Genomic DNA, 16999 nt, shown 5'->3' with positions numbered 1-16999 from the left:
GAACGAAGAAACCGAGGATACACGATGTGTGGTGTACGTATGTATGTATATATGCCGAAAAACTAGGGCTAAGTGCCACCGTTCATGAGGGGACACATTGGACTGCGGGTTATGGGCATTGAACAGTTCAACTCTAAGCCATGAGCTCTTTCTAAATCGTTAACTGATGATAATATAGTAAGCAGATCAGTGTAGATGTACATTAATCAAAGTACAGCGGAGTTATATTTCACTTTCAGCCATGCCAAAGGGAATGGATTATCCGCATTCCGGATCGTTATGTATCAAACGGAGCAGTAGCTCGGAAGACAATGGAACTCGGAGAAATGAATCTTGAAGTGGAGCTGGAAGATGAAGACCAGGAATGTATACATCACTAATGTCAATGTGTTTCTTGAAATTCATTCATTATCAAAAGGGAACTGATAAGCAGTATACACAAACGATGACTAATGAGAGCAGCAAGTATCTGCACTAGACAGTAGACACCTTTGTATTAGTGAATGGAAATTTTGGTTTAACTAATTTTCTCTGTTACGAAAGAAAAGTGAAACGGAGGCCTAGTTACACTGTTAAAAAGAGTACACTGAAGATAGCGCGTGCTTAGATAGAGTTCAACGATTAATGCCCAATTGTAATCTGAATGCTGCTTATCTGGAACTTCATTTCATGCCAACTTTATTTTTTTTATTGCACAAATAGAATGGACTGTAACTCTTATTCCTGTTGTTGAATATGTTTTAATTATATTTAGGGGATACACCGGTTGCCCCGACAAACAGATTTCCCCTGCCTTGACATGCATTTCAGTCTTCCGCATTCAGCAAATTATTGATATAATTCTCAATTTGCACTTTAATTTTTGTTGGTTTTGAAATAATTTTCCGCCTCATCCTTTTGTAAATGCTATCCCGAGATAGTGTCACTAAAATTAATAGTGAATCTATTTAGAAGTCACTCGGGAAAGTACAAAAATTAGATCAACGGCTTTACAGCTCTCTTTTCTTGCAAAATACATTTGATAAAGGACATTGTGTAACACAGTTCAAGTTATTTCTAACGGGATTATCTTCCCTTCTCAATCATAGATTAACTTTTACCACTTCTATACCTAAATAATGAGTTTTTCCGTATAAACGAATAAATTTTTTTTCGAACATTGTTTTCCGGATGGATAATTTCCAAAACATTTAGGATGGTATCAGACTCGGAATTTTAAGTTTACCAATTCGGAAATAAATTTTTTAAGTAAGGTCAAACATTAGTAACTTTAGGTTTTTAGACAAGGTTCAAAATTTACTTACTTAACACAAGGAAATAATCGGTCGAAATCAGTAATTATCAAATAGACGCACTACTCTTTTCGTTCGGCTATAGCTTAGATTTTATCCGAAATATTTCGAAATCAAAAAATTGATGATGGATAACAGTGCTGTACGGTTTGAAACGCCGAATAGTTATATTTAATTATGTCACCTTCAAATCTTCATAACCATCTAAGCGAGTATGTATATAGATCAGTAATATATCCTACCTACAATCGAAGTTCCAAGATGCAAAAATCAAAAATTTACCACTATGTGATATTTTCACTTTCCGTTAAAGGTGTATTGAATGACCATGTATCGCGGTGTATTGGGCGCAGTTGTCGCACTGCTGGTGTGCGTGTCGCACAGTGCAATTATTCCACAACAGCATACCGGCATTCAAAGCTACAGCGTATCATTTTTAGAACTTCACACGATAGCAAAAAATTAACGCTTACTTCCATATTTAGCACTGCCTTCGGAGAACAACCACTGAATTTCATGTTTTAATTGCAGGTAACTGGGAGGTTGTTTTGTGGTACTCAGCCAGCTCCAGGCGTGCGAGTTAAATTGGTCGATGATGATTTCGGTAAGTTGGTCATTGTGGGGATAGTACTATAGTTTCTGTTACATATTTGTCAAAACCTGTGGATGATGAAAGATATCCAATGTTACTCTACCAAGTGAGGTAGAATTTCTGGATCAGATGATAACGCACTAACAGAAGAGTGAAATCGGAATAGAAGGTGGAGGTGATTTGAGGATAACTTCAGGATCGGACCCAGCACTAGATTCTACTCGGATTTCACTCCCTCTGTTAATTTTAGATAATGCTATGATATCGACCCATTTTGGAAAATAAGAGGATGACTTCAGGATCGGATCCAGACGACGAATTGGATGCAGGTTATACCGACGAAAACGGTTATTTCCAATTGTCCGGCGATACACATGAAATGACAACTATTGATCCCCATCTAAAGATCTACCACGATTGCAACGATGGCGTTACTGTACGTGTGCTTATTTCTTTAACTATTGCACATTAGTTCTAATTCCTAGGTAATTAGTTATTAGACTTATCGCTTTCACAGGAACATGTTTATTCACTTCGTCTTTCATTTAGTTTCCACTTATTTTTGAACAATACTGATTGATATCATATAAAGTTACACAGTTCGTTTGCTGAATATACTGATAGATAGATGAAAGACGGTCCAAAAAAATCCCTGGATATACTAAAGATAATTATCTACCAGAAAGATTTGCACAAAGTGCTTATGCTATCCTAATACTGCGGTTGCATCAAGCAAGTTATTATACTTTCTTAATCCCAACCGCCGATTTTAACTCATACATATATATATATTTGAAGCCATGCCAACGACGCTGGAAGTTCGAATTGCCGAACCACTACATTACGAATCGTAAAGTACCGCAGAAGGTCCTCGATATTGGTACGTGGAACCTGGAAGCCATAATGCCTGATGAAAGCCATGACTGCATCCACTAATAATGCAGCGAGCAAGCCAACAGAATTGTTTCTGAAACTGCGATCCTTCTTCATATAGTTAATTAATCATGATGTACTCAGAATGACAATCTGTCCAGTTTCCACTATTTCCAAATTTTCTCAAGTATTCCCATCCATCAAAATAGGTTTATAATCTTAAAACACCAAATTTCAGAATATCAACATTTGACACGTATTTGTCTGGAAGATTGGCATTTCAGACAAACAAAATTAGAAAATTGGGAATAAGGAACCTTCTAAAACTTCAGTCTTGACGTGAATTATTTTCTGCCATAGCTGATAATTTATTATCCCATTCCCACAAACTAAATTCCTTTTCCATTATATATCGATGTGGCAGGAGGAAGGATGGGTGCAGAAGTCATTCATCGGGTCAATATTTGAATCCTTGCGACCAGAATTCATCTCTTTCTAATCTTCTGAGGATCCAGAATCGGCTGTCAACACAAGCTTTCGTCTTTTTTTTTTGTCCGGGCCAAGTTAAATGGCTTGTTCATGCAGTTTGTACTACAACATTTTATGAATTTATAAGCATTTGTGTGTTAATATGTGTATCGCATAAGTATAATTTGGAATATAGTTTGTGTACATCACACCGGTATTTTCAAAAAGGTTCTATCAGTTGACATTATGTTCCCGTGGCGAGTGTTTCGAAAACACTTTGAAGTGAACAGAAAAAGGACAGGACGGTTTTTCTTCTTTTCTGCAGGGCTGCTTCCTCTGCATACCACTTTCAATTACCCATATTTCCATGACACTCTGCACCTATTACTAAAACAGATAGCGCAACCGGTTACTCATCTATACCGGAACCAACGACTTCCAGATGAAACGGTGAGCCGTGGTGGTGTTTGCAGGCCAATGCTCTTGTGTATCACGTTGAAATTCGGTTTGCTTCAATGGTTTCTGCTTGGTTTTGTTGTGTACTTTGTTTTGCCGGAGTTGTTTTAGATGGGTTGAGTTAGTGAGATGAGATATGCAAGAGATGCAATTTACCTTTTGGTGCTTCCTATTGAAAACGTTACTACAGAAATCCTAAAAGATCTCTGTGATCTGAGACGGTTACCGAAAACGAACCATCTCCTACTTTTCTCGAATTCGTTTTAAATATTATCTGGGGTACGGAAATCTTATTTGCTAACTATACCTCACGTTTTCATTATTTCATTTAATCATGGAATACGGATGATTAAATGGCATCAAATGAATGGAAGAGTACTTTGGACAAAGTCATCTTGTTCCCACCATGGTCGCTTCAAGGTCATCGACCTTATCTCCTTGTATTCCTTGTCTCCCGGTGCTGTTGTTTGTACCACTAACTTACTACGCTGATGTAACTTATAGTTTCTGTGTTTTTTCTTCATGTTTTAAATTATACTTATGGAATAGATGTTGGCTAACTTTCGGAGCGTTGTCATTTGTTCGGATTTTCCTAGAAATCCAGTTTCCAAAGCTACCGTTAGGCACATCTCCTTTTAAGGACCTGGTTTTATTATTTTAGATCCGCCCAGTAAATATGCATGCACGACGTAGTACCTGGAAAAATTACAAAACGTCAGTTAAAGTGCAGAAATAGCGATTTTCATTAGATGAAAATTTCTGTATTGTTAACTGATTGATGCTTCTAGATAAAGCGTGATGGAGGCGATAGCGGAGCACGATTTCAACGCTACAGCTGAGGATGAACTTAGTTTCCGAAAGAATCAGATTTTAAAGGTTAGCTAATTCAGGCTTTTTAATATGAATTGGCTGCAAAAATTTCCGTCGTTTTCAAGAGAGACATGTTCAGGTAAAAGTCTGTCGAACCCACACCGTGACTCAAACTTGTGAGTGCAACCTTACCAAAAAGTCGACATCAGTTTTGGGCAACTCAGCTGACTTGGACTAACAGTGGGAATATACTGACAAAAGCATCAGTAAGACATGCAGCCGCTTGTTGGACCACGCAGACGCAGACTTTTGTTTCTATGATACATATTAAACAAATAAATTGGAAGCAACTCTATCTTGCAACTTTTTTAACGAGGCTAACAGAGGCTGGGTTTTCATTGGTTTCCTTAACACGCTACATTGATTTGTCGTGCAACTACAGATAGTCCTAGGTAGATCGCAAATGATGTAGTCACTAGTAGTTATTCATGATCTCACTCGTATACTTTCCCGTATTGAAGAGAATCAAGAAAGACTCAAGTAAGCATGAATTTGTTCAAGACTTGAAGTTTTTGCTTTATTCAGTTTTTGACCTGTATTTAAATCGCTTATAAACATTTCAGGTTTTAAATAAAGATGAAGATCCACATTGGTACAAAGCAGAGTTGGATGGACATGAAGGTTTTATCCCCAGCAATTATATCAGAATGAATGAACATGATTGGTTTGTTTTTCTTCGATCACTTAGTTTGCGACTCTTTTTTCTCAATTTACCGCTGTTATTGTATAGGATGACACTGTTTAATGAACATGAACATAATAGCTTGAAATTCTTAGTTTCAAGTTGTTCAATCACGTTTGGAACTATGCTCATGACATTTATGTATGCAAAAATAAGATTATGAATACTTGGAAAAGCAAGAATTTTGATACCTCGTGATCGTAGTCGTATTTGGAATACATGTTATCACACATTATTCCTTTTTTTTTGGGTATCTTGGGAAAATTAGTCGTGCAGATGCAGAAGCATTGTTGTTACGATCAGGAAATAGTGATGGTGCATTTCTTGTGCGACAGTCCGAGAGCTCTCCTGGCGATTTTAGCATTTCTGTGAGGTTGGTGGCCCACTTACCATTTCTTTGCTTTTTCTGCGTTGACAAAGATTAAAATATTTAAATTAATGAAGGGTTATTAAACAAAGGTTATAGACCATGCCTCAGGGTTAATGTTGGTTGGGGTGATCGTTTGGAAATGCAACGAAATGTTGAAGCTTATCTAGTTGAAGTCAACAACGACTGGCATTATGATATATATTGATGACGTTGTTTAGTTGTTGGGGAAACATTTATGAACGAGCTTATTGAGACCGATTACCAGCCTTAGCCTGTTTTATATTTGTCCTATGTTCTTGCACACGAATATTAGAATAATATGGGGGAAAAGAGTCGCAGATATCCAGTACATCCCATGATTTTTTCTTATTTTTCCAGAATAGCGCCATACATACCGCTATAGACTATCCATTACTAATCAGGTAATGTTCAGAAAAACGGATGCGTTTTTTTTCTGCCAGCTTTATATTTGCAACTGAAAAATTTTTCGATATCCATTCATTTAGCATAACCTACTGAGATGTTTTAGAGTAACCAGGATGATCGAAAAAGAACTAATTACTTTTATGATTCATTTAGTTTCACCTGGAGCCTTTAATTTTATATTTTATAGGTTTCAAGATTCGGTGCAACATTTTAAAGTGCTACGCGACAATAATGGCAAATATTACCTTTGGGTGGTGAAATTCAATTCCATTAACGAATTAATAAATTATCATCGGTGAGCGTGCAGTTTATTAACATTAACCGTTTGGGTATTAATAAAGTGGCCGCTGTATCTACTCCATAATTTCTTGCTTTATATCACATTATCATTAACTCATATCTGTTCCGTACTTCTTCACTTGCTTGTGTTTTAAAAATATTTTTTCCAGCTTATTGTCCTATAATTATAATTTAATGGACTTTCCCTGGCGAGCCAAATAACCAAGCCTTGGAAAGGACGACTGTCAGGTACTGGAATTACAAGGAAACAAACTGCGGACATGTATTTCAGATCGGCATCCGTTTCTCGTTCGCATACAATTTTGCTTCAAAATATGGATAGCGTGGCAGCTCAAGGTACTCATTTGGTGCAGGCCATGTTTGATTTTAAGCCACAGGAAGAGGGTGAACTGGGTTTCAAGCGAGGAGATATTATTACTGGTAAATAGTACATTTTAATATTATTTTAGATTAAAACATTATGTCCTTTGCTTAGTTTTTGGAATTCAAAACACGTTTGGCTAAAATTAAAAAAAAAAAGAAAAGAAATTGCGAGCTTTTAAAGAAAACTGAAACACTGTTTCAGTAACAAATCGGGAAGATGAAAATTGGTGGGAAGGTACGTTAAACGGAAAATCGGGCATGTTTCCAGCAACTTATGTTTGTCCATTCAATAATTCTACAAGTGCTCATTAAAACAATCCTATTTATATCCAGAGGGATGCTGCTAGTTTGTTTATTCATTTTTTCCCTGAATAATTTCTGTTAAACACTCTTTCGATTTTAGGACTATTGTCCCTAATCGAAGCTGCTGTCTTCATACAATCCTAGATTTCAGAACCTTTGCGTTCTTGCCAAGGTAATTTCAGAGCATGATTTTCAAGGGCTTTACTTTATGACAGGCAGGGAATAGTCCTAATAATTTTTATGGCATTGTTGTGCATTTTGTTTGTCATTAGTTGCCATTTATGCTAGTTTCTTCTACCGGCTAAACAAATTGATCAGTAGCCGAACCGCAGTCTTCTGATGGATAGCTCCGATGGAGGTCTAAACTTTGTACATACGTTATAAGCAATTAAACTAATGGTTTTAGATAAAGTTGTGGTCTTTTAAAATTCGAATATGACCACATGAATACGTTTCTAAAGTATCCAATTTTATCTGCATACAAATTTGTTTTGGATTTGTGTATGAGAACAAATCGTTTCTGAGAAGTAGAAAAGCTTGCCTTCGACATTTGAATATGATGAGTCTTGTGTAATTTACTTTTCATTGGGATTGTCGTAGTATCCTAATATTAGATTAAGAAATCATGCAGTTTAGCTTGATGCTAAATAATGTCATACTCAACGATAATTTTGTTATCTTACTTTTATATCTGTCATTGTATTACGGACTATTCAGCTTACCATTTCTTTCACTTTTTAAAAGTATCATTTGTTGTTTACTTTATTTATTGTTATATGTTTTCTTCGACTGTCATGTTGTTCCACTTCAGAATTTACTTCTTTCGAAATGGCTTTTTCATCTTTTTTTTAAGGAAAATATGTCATGTGCAGACAATATCTGCCTGCCATTCCGTTTTACTCTTCACTATAACAATTTTCCAAAATATGTCGTCCACCAAATACTCATAGGTTCCATTACTTGACTGTTCCTTTTAAATATTTCTTCTTAGCTCTTGCAATTCTTAGGGAAACGTCCTAGGTAATCTTGTGCAGATTTATGTGAAAGTTAAAAGTAGAATTAAAATTTTATTACTATACCTCCATATTGTACAGCTTCTTTGTAAAAATTATGCTAGAAATTGTACTGATTTTAGATAATATGGAGGTGTAATAATAATAGTCATGAAATCCTGAATGTTAAAAAAAAGTCAATTAGCGCTACTCGAAAATAAGAGTGAATGAAGGAAGAAGTCAAGCTTGCTAAAGAGAAATGAGGGAAAAGGATATTCTTTCACTGGAGATAAAGGCAAAAGAAAAATGCATGGTTTGCCAAATAAAATCTTTGCTTTGGTTTGAACAAAACATTAGGTTCGTGCAACGATTTTTCCTTCATCGCATAACAAATCTCATTTTTGTCGTAAATGCAACCATGTTCTCAAAGTCCCAGTCATTTTCAAATTATACCATGTGTAATACTTAATTTGTTCTCTCTGGTTCTCCTAATAAGGTTTGGAAGTTCGTTGTTTGGATGGTGAAAATTGAATTTGTAACACCACCGGTGTTTTTTTTTGCCGTTTTTTCTTTCATGGTTGGTGTTTTCAATTCTACATTTACACGATATTTTAAATTTTTTTTCAATTTATTTTGGCCCACTCTATAAAAGCTAATGGGTTCAATCAATACCGTTAAAGTGTTATTTTGAGTATGCAAGTTTTCTTATATATTTAACGATTTCTGATTGCAAAATCTTTCAAGGTTTGTAAGGAAATTGAAATAGGCAGTTTTTGTAAGTGTCACATTAGTCTTGTCAGCTCAAAACATGCGGCTCATTCGCTTTCAAATATAAATCTTAAAAAAAGCTCATTTTTAATATCAGTCGAACAAATGGCAGTCCTCCCCGAGATTTATAAAACTTTCTAGGAACTAAATTTCTTGTGGGGTCATGTTTCTTGATTGTAGATTTTTGCCTGAAATCCACAATTAAAGAATTTTCTTGCATTGGTATTGATGTTCTGTTTTCTTGTTGTGGATATTATTTTTATTCAAATAAAAGTATTATGCTGTAATATGCTGTTGAAATTTACCGCTAGCTTTTTGGGGTCTCCAAATTTGCACCGGTAATATGTGGTGTTGGGACTATTCATCTTACCTTATTTACTTCCATTTACTAGCTTATGGTACTTCCATTCTACTTATAATTTCTATGTTTCATCATTCTTGTAGTTTTCGTTTTTATGTGAAACAGCTCCTTCCAAAACGAACTTTTAGCGAAGTATTTGTTGACCGATAATGAGATGAAGGCTAAAGTCAATTGACGTACTGGAATGTCCGCTGAATTAGGATTGCAGCGGTACGATGTTGATAGTCCAAGGTATATATGAACATGCAAATTTTTAAGTCATTTCTAAATTTACTATCTTATGGGGGTAACGTGGTGCAAATTTTTGAACTTTTCAGAAGGGAATCTGCGAATCTTATTGTTTCATATTACTGTAATAGAGATATTGAAAGCGAGTAATTTCAGAACCTCACGTAGTTTTCTGCGCTTTTCGAATTCAGTTTCGCACCGTAGACAGTGCGAAACTGAATTCGTTTTACAACTGAAACTTGGCTCAGCTCTTTACTTGAACATGTTTTAGGTGGGATCAAAGTAAATTTTTGGGTCGTTTGCGTTATTTTATAACGATCACTGATCCGCTGAAAGCATTTGCTAGCCAGGAAACACTTCAAGATAGCAAACGACTGCTGGATTTATACAAGTTTGAAATTTCTAACATTAAACCAGATCTTGACAATTTTCTCAAAGATGTTTGATGGTCAAATGACAAGTCTTTATTCAGATGAGCGACAAATTATACAATGCTAATATTTCATTAATGGATGAAAAGACCTTTTAAATAACTTTGTACTTTGTGTGTTTAATTTTAATGTGTAAACGGTTATATGTGGGAATTAATCACTCGCTAATTTTTTGCTTGTGGTAAACAGTTGATAAGGATTTTTAAATCATAAATTAATCTGTTTCGATCCTACAGAATCTTTTTTGATAGAGCTGGCAAAGAACCATATGGTACCACTGTGAAAGATTTGCAACGCGCTCAAGCCTTTTATGGTTCAGCCTTTCATCCGGACACTGGCCAGCTGCAAACATTACCGGGACGTATGTGTGCCAATGCTTGGGGTGGTACATTCCTTTGCGGAGCAATGATGCTGTGGTACAAGTCAGTGCACGCATGTTTTGGTAGGATAGTAGAGGATTGGTTGGGTTTCACTGACGGAATATTCTTGAGTGGGATGCAGCTTGTATGCCCATAGGATCATCAAGTAGATTTTCAGAGACAGAAAGGAAGTTGGAAGTAGTCAAGGAAGCTGGATGAGTGTAAATCCATAGATTTGACTAGAAGTCGTTTTCGATTCATGTCTCCAGAACCACAACTATAACCTTTGTTTAGGAGTACGAGAGCCGTAATTTTCTGGCAGTGGGCTAATCAGTCCTTCAATGCACTTGTCAATTATACCAATCGGAATGCGCAAAGTCCTCTGTCGAAAAGGTTAGTTTTCTGGATTTGGCCATAAATTTTCCAGGTTCATTAGGCCCGCACTGTGAACGTATCGTTACCTTTCCTTTTCTTATTTTTTCAATATTTTAATTGGAATATCAAGCTAAGGGTCGTACATAGATATCTGTACTCTCATGATTGTTAATATGATATCTAATAATATTATAACTCAACTTTTGATGTCTTTGACATTGATTTGCAGGGATTTATTGGTTGCTTACACCTCAGCGGTTGCTGGTGCACTTGGTGTTGCTGTAGGCTTGAAGAATTATTTAGTAAAGGTTACTTACTTTTACATAGCTATTCCTCTAACTCAGTTGAGGACTTTTTGCTTATTTCACATTTGCAGAAATTTAAGGCCTTATGTGATAGAAGGTCAGAAGCTTGAATATATGTATATGTCTCTGCTGAAGCTTCCAAAGATAGTAGAGCTTTTTCAGTATTTGGGCAGTTTTTTAAAATGTTCATTAAATAGTTTCGTAACGCCTACTACTGATAATAGGGCTTTTTTAGCGTGCATTTTCACCACTTTCCCAGCGTTTCGTGCCTTTGGCTGCTGTAGCAGTTGCAAACGCCATCAATATCCCTTTCACACGACAAAAGTATCATATTTTTGATTTCTCATTTTTACTTGTTTATAGAAAACAATGATATTTTGAACTCAAAAACACTCCTTTCTATGAATTTCAACTTTTTCATTTTGAATTTACAGTGAGCTTCTCAGTGGCCTTCCGGTGACGAATGAAATGGGACAAGTAGTAGCGAGATCAAAGGTACTTCTTTTTTATTCATTTCTGATATTTTAATTCGATGAAATCTATACTCGTTTATTTACAGCTGGCAGCATGCAAAGCAATCAGTTTGGTAGTGTTTTCGCGTAATGTTATTGTGGCTCCAAGCATGTGTTAGTTCTGTCCCAAATAAATTTTAAGCCGTCTGCAATGTACCATTAGTTTAATTTTTGTTCTAGCTAAAGAGAGACGCTGAGTGATATTAATGAACCACTTATTATAATGCATTAATGGGAATGTGGGAGTGATGCAGTCTGATTTTTGGACTTATTATTGCAGTGCTAATACCCTTGATTATGAACACTATGGAGAAATGCAACTGGTATACCAATCGCGCCAAATTCTTAAACATACCGGTGCAGCTTGTACTTACTTTCGTCCTGTAAGTATTTACTTTTGTAGTTTGGTCAACTCCATTCCATTTCACAAGCGTTTAATAGCAACGACCGAATTTTGTTAATACCACATCACAACAGGTAATAATAGCGATTGACCAAGTACGTGTTGAATTCGCGATGTTTCACTCGGACGATCGCGCACTCTATAAACATAGTTGCCAGATAAAAATTTTAAAGAAGCTGTGGATTTTGAGTTCTCCAGTATATATCAGAATGGATGCTAAATTGAAAAAAGTACAATGCGAGATAATGATTTTCATTCGGGAAAAGGCTTCAAATTCCCAACACATACTCAGTCGTAATATCCAAAAATTTGAGTCACCAGTTTTTGCAGATATGGATCAATGATACCAGTCGGCTGTGCTCTTTTTCCGCAAATTAAGTATGCTTGTTTTGTTTTTCTGAATTACACGAAAATTTTCTAATATGTGAACCAAAATATAAACTGTTTCGAGATATGAAAAAGTTAGATCGATGAAGAGAATATAGGAGGAGAAAGAAAAAGGAGAGATGCCGGAGAGGCTAGAAGACAACCAGGGTGTAATTAAAATTCTGAATCTGAGCATTTCCAAATCCTTCTTTTTTTTAGCAGTATCAAAGCTACAACACTGATGCAGTACGAGCCAGAAACTTATGCGGAGCTGAAATATCACATGGGCATAAATATGCCTACAACACAGCGTGTTTTTTTCAATAAGGGATTGTGACGACAATTATATACGTTGGCAAATATCTTTTCTTTACAACGAATCAATCCTCAGGAGTCAGTTTCTCAAGTATCGAAAGTTTTAAAAGGTGTTTCCTGTCCTTTTCTGAGGGACTATATGTCTCGTTGCTTCCGGAAATTATTTCTTAGTTCTCAGTTGTAATTTTTTGTATTAACCAAGTTAGCGTATAAAGAATTATTAATAAAAGATTCGCAAAATATGATATGCTTTTTATGCTGCTGTAATACAATACATAATTGTTCTAACACGGGTTAGATGTACAGAACCCGGACTTTTGGCAAGAAGCAACTCAGTATTAATGCAGCATAAATTCGAACATCAGTGAACGGAATACAAGAAAACTAAATTGTTTGCACTGCTTGTTTTGACAGTACAAAGCGTTACTAGTCGGAAAAAAATTTCCTTATAACATCGAATAGTTTTATTTTACAAAAGCTTTTTACTGGAAACTCGATTTACATATTCTTGTTTGATAAGTAATTAGGATAAGTTAATGAATTGCTGCAGTGTTATTTTTGCATGCTTGTAAAAGGAAAATAGTTGTGGGTCCGGTTCAGAATTTACAGACTACAGGTTCAAGTAGACATGATGGTGCGAATAGTAAGGAATACAAGCATGGGAACTCAGTAGGAAATGTTCTCGTGTGTTTTGTATCACGAAATTGTTTTCGCTTCTATTGGTTTAATGAAGTTTTGAAGTTAAGCACCGTAACTTTTTATTCATTACAGACAAGTAACACTGAGGATACCTCAGACATCCAGAACCAAACGAGAAAAGAAAGGTCTAGTGGTAGCCGTCTTGAATTGGATTTCTCTGAAAAAAACCACACCATTACCATTTAATGATCAATTACATAATGTTTCCTCACAACACAAAGAGAAAATATTGTTTGCTACAAAATTTTGATGACCATTTTTATCAGAACAAAGAAGGGAAGATAAGCGTGTTAAGAAATAAAGGCAAGACTGTAGAGGAAGAACACGAGTGGCTTAACAGAAAAGCTTGCTTATTAACTCAATGAATTCACACTGCCACAACATTCGCTGGTGTCTGTCACTTTGTTTGAAATATCGAGTGCCCTATTTGTGTTTGCTTGAAATATCGGATACCTGATATGGATATTCGACATTTCACACAACAAATTGGTAGACAGCAATGAATGTTGGTGGCAGTGTGAACCCAGTGAGTTAGTAACAACTTTATTAATGGATCGACAATTTCAAATAGTTCAACAGATAGCTCTGTTAGTCTTGTTCGAGAAGTTTCATGCCTGTATGTTCCCTAAGCATGCATTCTTCCCACACGAAAGAAATGAGCTACAAGCACTGATTTCCCAAGAACCGCCACATGCACGATAATCAGTAACGCAACATCAATGACAGTCGCGTAATACCTGATAGCGGAGCAAATATGTAATTCAGAGAAATGTTAAGATCGATTCTAGTATTCAATTCTAGCAATCATCCAATCCAGCATACTCTGTTATCGTACTACATCACGACGTCGTCACACTGGACCACTTAGCATCCCTTTACGCTTAACTTTAACGAAGATAAATAGTAGCACTGGACAATTGGACAATTGCTCACGTAGTGTTTACGGTCAGGTTGCACATGGATAGCTTCATCAGTCAGTTCGAATACACATCATAGTGCCTTTCGCTCATCGATACATCGCCCACCATATGTGTGATCGGTAGCGAATCGACTCCTAGCTGTGGCGAGTCAGCTTGCGCTGCAGGATTATTGAACCTTGCAGCGTAGGAGTTAACTTTTACACAGGTCGTTCTGTGGTTTCGTCCGTTTTTGGCTGATTAGTGGTATCGAATTTGTATATTTTTCTAGTTCGAAGACTTGATATTAGAGCGTTAAGCCAATAGTAAGCGCGCCTCAGTAAAACTAACGAGAACGCCCTCTACCATAAATAGTCCATGTTTTCTGAATCTTTTTCGTTGAAAGATTTTTTTTTGTTGACATTAAATTATTTATAGTTGTTCAGAATGTTGACTAACTACTTATGTCCTCAACTAAGTAGTCATTTTTGGCACATAGAAAGCTAAACAGCACGCCTGTAATCACTGCTGATAAGAACTATCTGTTTGCACTGTTTGCACATTAGTTCAAATTTACATATTTATCCGAATTTATACTTTTCACAATTTACTATTCTTATTCTTACGAATTGGTTCCCGATATCTTGACATCCTTCATTATATTTCAGTCGCGGTAGAGTATTATCCTTATGGCATGAATTAAATTGGTCAAGATGTTGGAACATAAATTTTATCTCTGACAGCAGATAAGCGTTTCAAATAGTAAATATAAAAAATATAAAATATAAATAAAAAAGTATATAAGAAAAAATAAAATATAAAATATAAATATAAAGTTAAACTCGTTTAATTTTATTGCTGAGAAATTAAAGTGTGTCTGTAGGTAACGTTTCTGCTTCAGGATCAGCAGCCACCCGTCATTTAACCACACATGTATGTGTGTGCATGTCTATGACGTCCGTATTTGTCACACACTTTTCCGATAAAATATTTATTTTATGCACCATTCCTTTACCTAAGTCTTAGTTTCTACTGTAAAAGTTGTAATACACAAATGACTTGGGAGATGTTGAAGGAGTAAGATTATTTATTTGCATAACGTAATGATTTTTTTTTCTGAATATCTTGGCTCCTTTCCTTGCATAATAGTTATGGCTGGTTTCATTGGCCATTACTTTTACTACTTGATGAGTTCGTGAGTGCAAAAGTTATTCCTTAGCATTATATTGCGCAGTGTTAGTTGATTATGCCTGTCATTGTTGCTTGATGCATAGGTGTTTGCATGTCAGCGTTAATTTTTGGACTGGTATTAATGTTTTATCGATTTTTTGGATTTGTTGAAATTTACGCTAGAGATGTGTTGTCAGAAGGATATGGTAGTGGCATACAAATCCAGGTGTAACATGCCTCTTACTCCGTTCATTTGCATATTATCATGTTTATTTGTCATCAGTTTCATAAACTATCTTTGAAACATATCTGAAAAAGTTAGCATCTGCAAATCTATATTTTTCAATATTTACGGTACTATTTTTCTGAAGGAAATGTATAATCCTTGAATTCAAATAGTTGAAGCTAAATGCTTTCTAATGACGAAACACCATGTTCTACAGTGTTATCCAAAAAATCGATATGATGGCATGCGGTACGGGGTCAGTATAGCTGCGATTTTTACGATTCCATATTGCACACTTTTATTGACTATTGATTACTTCATGAAAAGGTGCAGAATAGAAGTTCCTGGAGATATCACTGATACTATGCAGAACTGCAATAAAATTATTGAATAATTTCAAAATAGTGGGTGCTCGTGCTTAAGAAGATGCTTTTGGTTTTTAGGATCAATATTTTGTTGTGTGATATATTAGGAAGGCTGTCCAGACTCAGTATATGGATGCTGGGGACGGCCCAGTGATAGCGAATCTTCATTTACTGCTCAAAAATTTGGGAGATTCAAACAATGTTTTCTCTGTTAGTAAAGTATATGATTGGTACCAATATTTATTAATATTGGTCTTGCTCACGTTTTTCTTATGATTCTTGGCTTGTTTTCTTCCTTATTTATTTTTGTATCATTTGTGACCAGCTCATTTTATTTCTGTTCAAGTTGGGTTCTTATTGTGGTGTATGTATGACAAGAACATTAGAACGAATCCTAATCACACAGATGTTTAATATCTCTAAGGGTCAGCGGAAACACCCCTATTGTTCTTAATCTCGCGGAAACAGCTGTTCAGCATTGGTACACTTCTGATTTCTTTAATTAGATTAATAGAAATAGGAGAGAGTAAATCATATCCTGTTTACCTTCGTTTTTGCCTCCGATAATTAGTGCTTTCCTTTTCCTCTTCTTTTATATCTATTTGCTCATCACTGCTGTCAGAAATGGATGGAGAGAATTCGCTTTATCGTTAATCAAATGCTATAGTCATTAGCAATGGTAAAGCAAGGAAAAGGTCTGTTCGTTAAATATAGACATGGATGCTATCGTTTTCTTTCCGTAAAAATCTCTGAGGTGGGAATAGCCTGGTGATTTATTCATTGTTTTTTTCCATGTTTATTCTAATAGTGGCTCTATTCATGGGATTGGGAACTCGAGCTTTGACGGTATCACTTAATTATTCAGGTAATTTTTGCATAATTTCAATCCCTGAAGCTCTATTCTAATTCGGAGTGTTGGCAACCAATATTGCAATTGCTCGCAATATTTACATTTGCCTTTGCGTTATTTGATTTGTACTTATATGCAAAGATTTTGCGTTGCGTAAAAAGCACACGTCACTTGAAAAGTTTTATAGGATCAGTGATACTGTTTTTCTCAATATTATATAGGACTTCTGTTTTTTAGTTGGTCGACAAATTACTACTAGAATTATCAACATCGTCATAATTATCTTCATCACTACCGATTTCAGTACTAAATTACCAATTTCGTTGCTACTATCCTTCTATAATACGTCAGAGGCCTTAACTTAATATTCATGGTAGGAAGAT

At 35.7% G+C, this 16999-nt stretch overlaps 4 protein-coding genes across 4 annotated transcripts; all 4 read left to right on the top strand.

Annotated features, from left to right (window-relative positions):
• Nucleotides 1-24: 24 nt before the first annotated feature.
• LOAG_05953 (hypothetical protein) lies at nt 25-380 on the top strand (the record flags this gene model as incomplete). Its single annotated transcript, XM_003141489.1, has 2 exons — nt 25-33; nt 240-380. 2 exons carry the CDS (start codon nt 25-27, stop codon nt 378-380), a joined length of 150 nt encoding a protein of 49 aa, XP_003141537.1.
• Nucleotides 381-1598: 1218 nt separating this feature from the next.
• Nucleotides 1599-2986, top strand: LOAG_05952 (hypothetical protein). Its single transcript, XM_003141488.2, has 4 exons — nt 1599-1719; nt 1824-1896; nt 2184-2320; nt 2683-2986. The coding sequence occupies exons 1-4, from the start codon at nt 1615-1617 to the stop codon at nt 2818-2820; spliced, it is 453 nt and encodes a 150-aa protein (XP_003141536.1). The 5' UTR covers nt 1599-1614; the 3' UTR covers nt 2821-2986.
• A 1477-nt stretch (nt 2987-4463) lies between these two features.
• LOAG_05951 (sex muscle abnormal protein 5) lies at nt 4464-7004 on the top strand (the record flags this gene model as incomplete). The annotated part of the gene is made up of 6 exons (XM_003141487.2): nt 4464-4557; nt 5115-5215; nt 5502-5606; nt 6217-6324; nt 6601-6749; nt 6895-7004. Exons 1-6 carry the CDS (start codon nt 4480-4482, stop codon nt 7002-7004), a joined length of 651 nt encoding a protein of 216 aa, XP_003141535.1. The 5' UTR covers nt 4464-4479.
• Nucleotides 7005-9159: 2155 nt separating this feature from the next.
• On the top strand, nt 9160-12648 carry LOAG_05950 (hypothetical protein). Its single transcript, XM_003141486.2, has 11 exons — nt 9160-9347; nt 9616-9735; nt 10027-10197; nt 10429-10527; nt 10739-10817; nt 11050-11138; nt 11249-11309; nt 11374-11440; nt 11607-11709; nt 12060-12107; nt 12315-12648. Exons 1-11 carry the CDS (start codon nt 9301-9303, stop codon nt 12430-12432), a joined length of 1002 nt encoding a protein of 333 aa, XP_003141534.1. The 5' UTR covers nt 9160-9300; the 3' UTR covers nt 12433-12648.
• Nucleotides 12649-16999: the final 4351 nt, after the last annotated feature.

The sequence above is a fragment of the Loa loa genome (genome assembly GCF_000183805.2).
Source record: "Loa loa unplaced genomic scaffold supercont3.477, whole genome shotgun sequence".
Lineage (NCBI taxonomy): Eukaryota > Metazoa > Nematoda > Chromadorea > Rhabditida > Onchocercidae > Loa > Loa loa.
The sequence above is the reverse complement of the archived record's forward strand: the minus strand, read 5'-3'. Positions and strand labels throughout refer to the sequence as shown.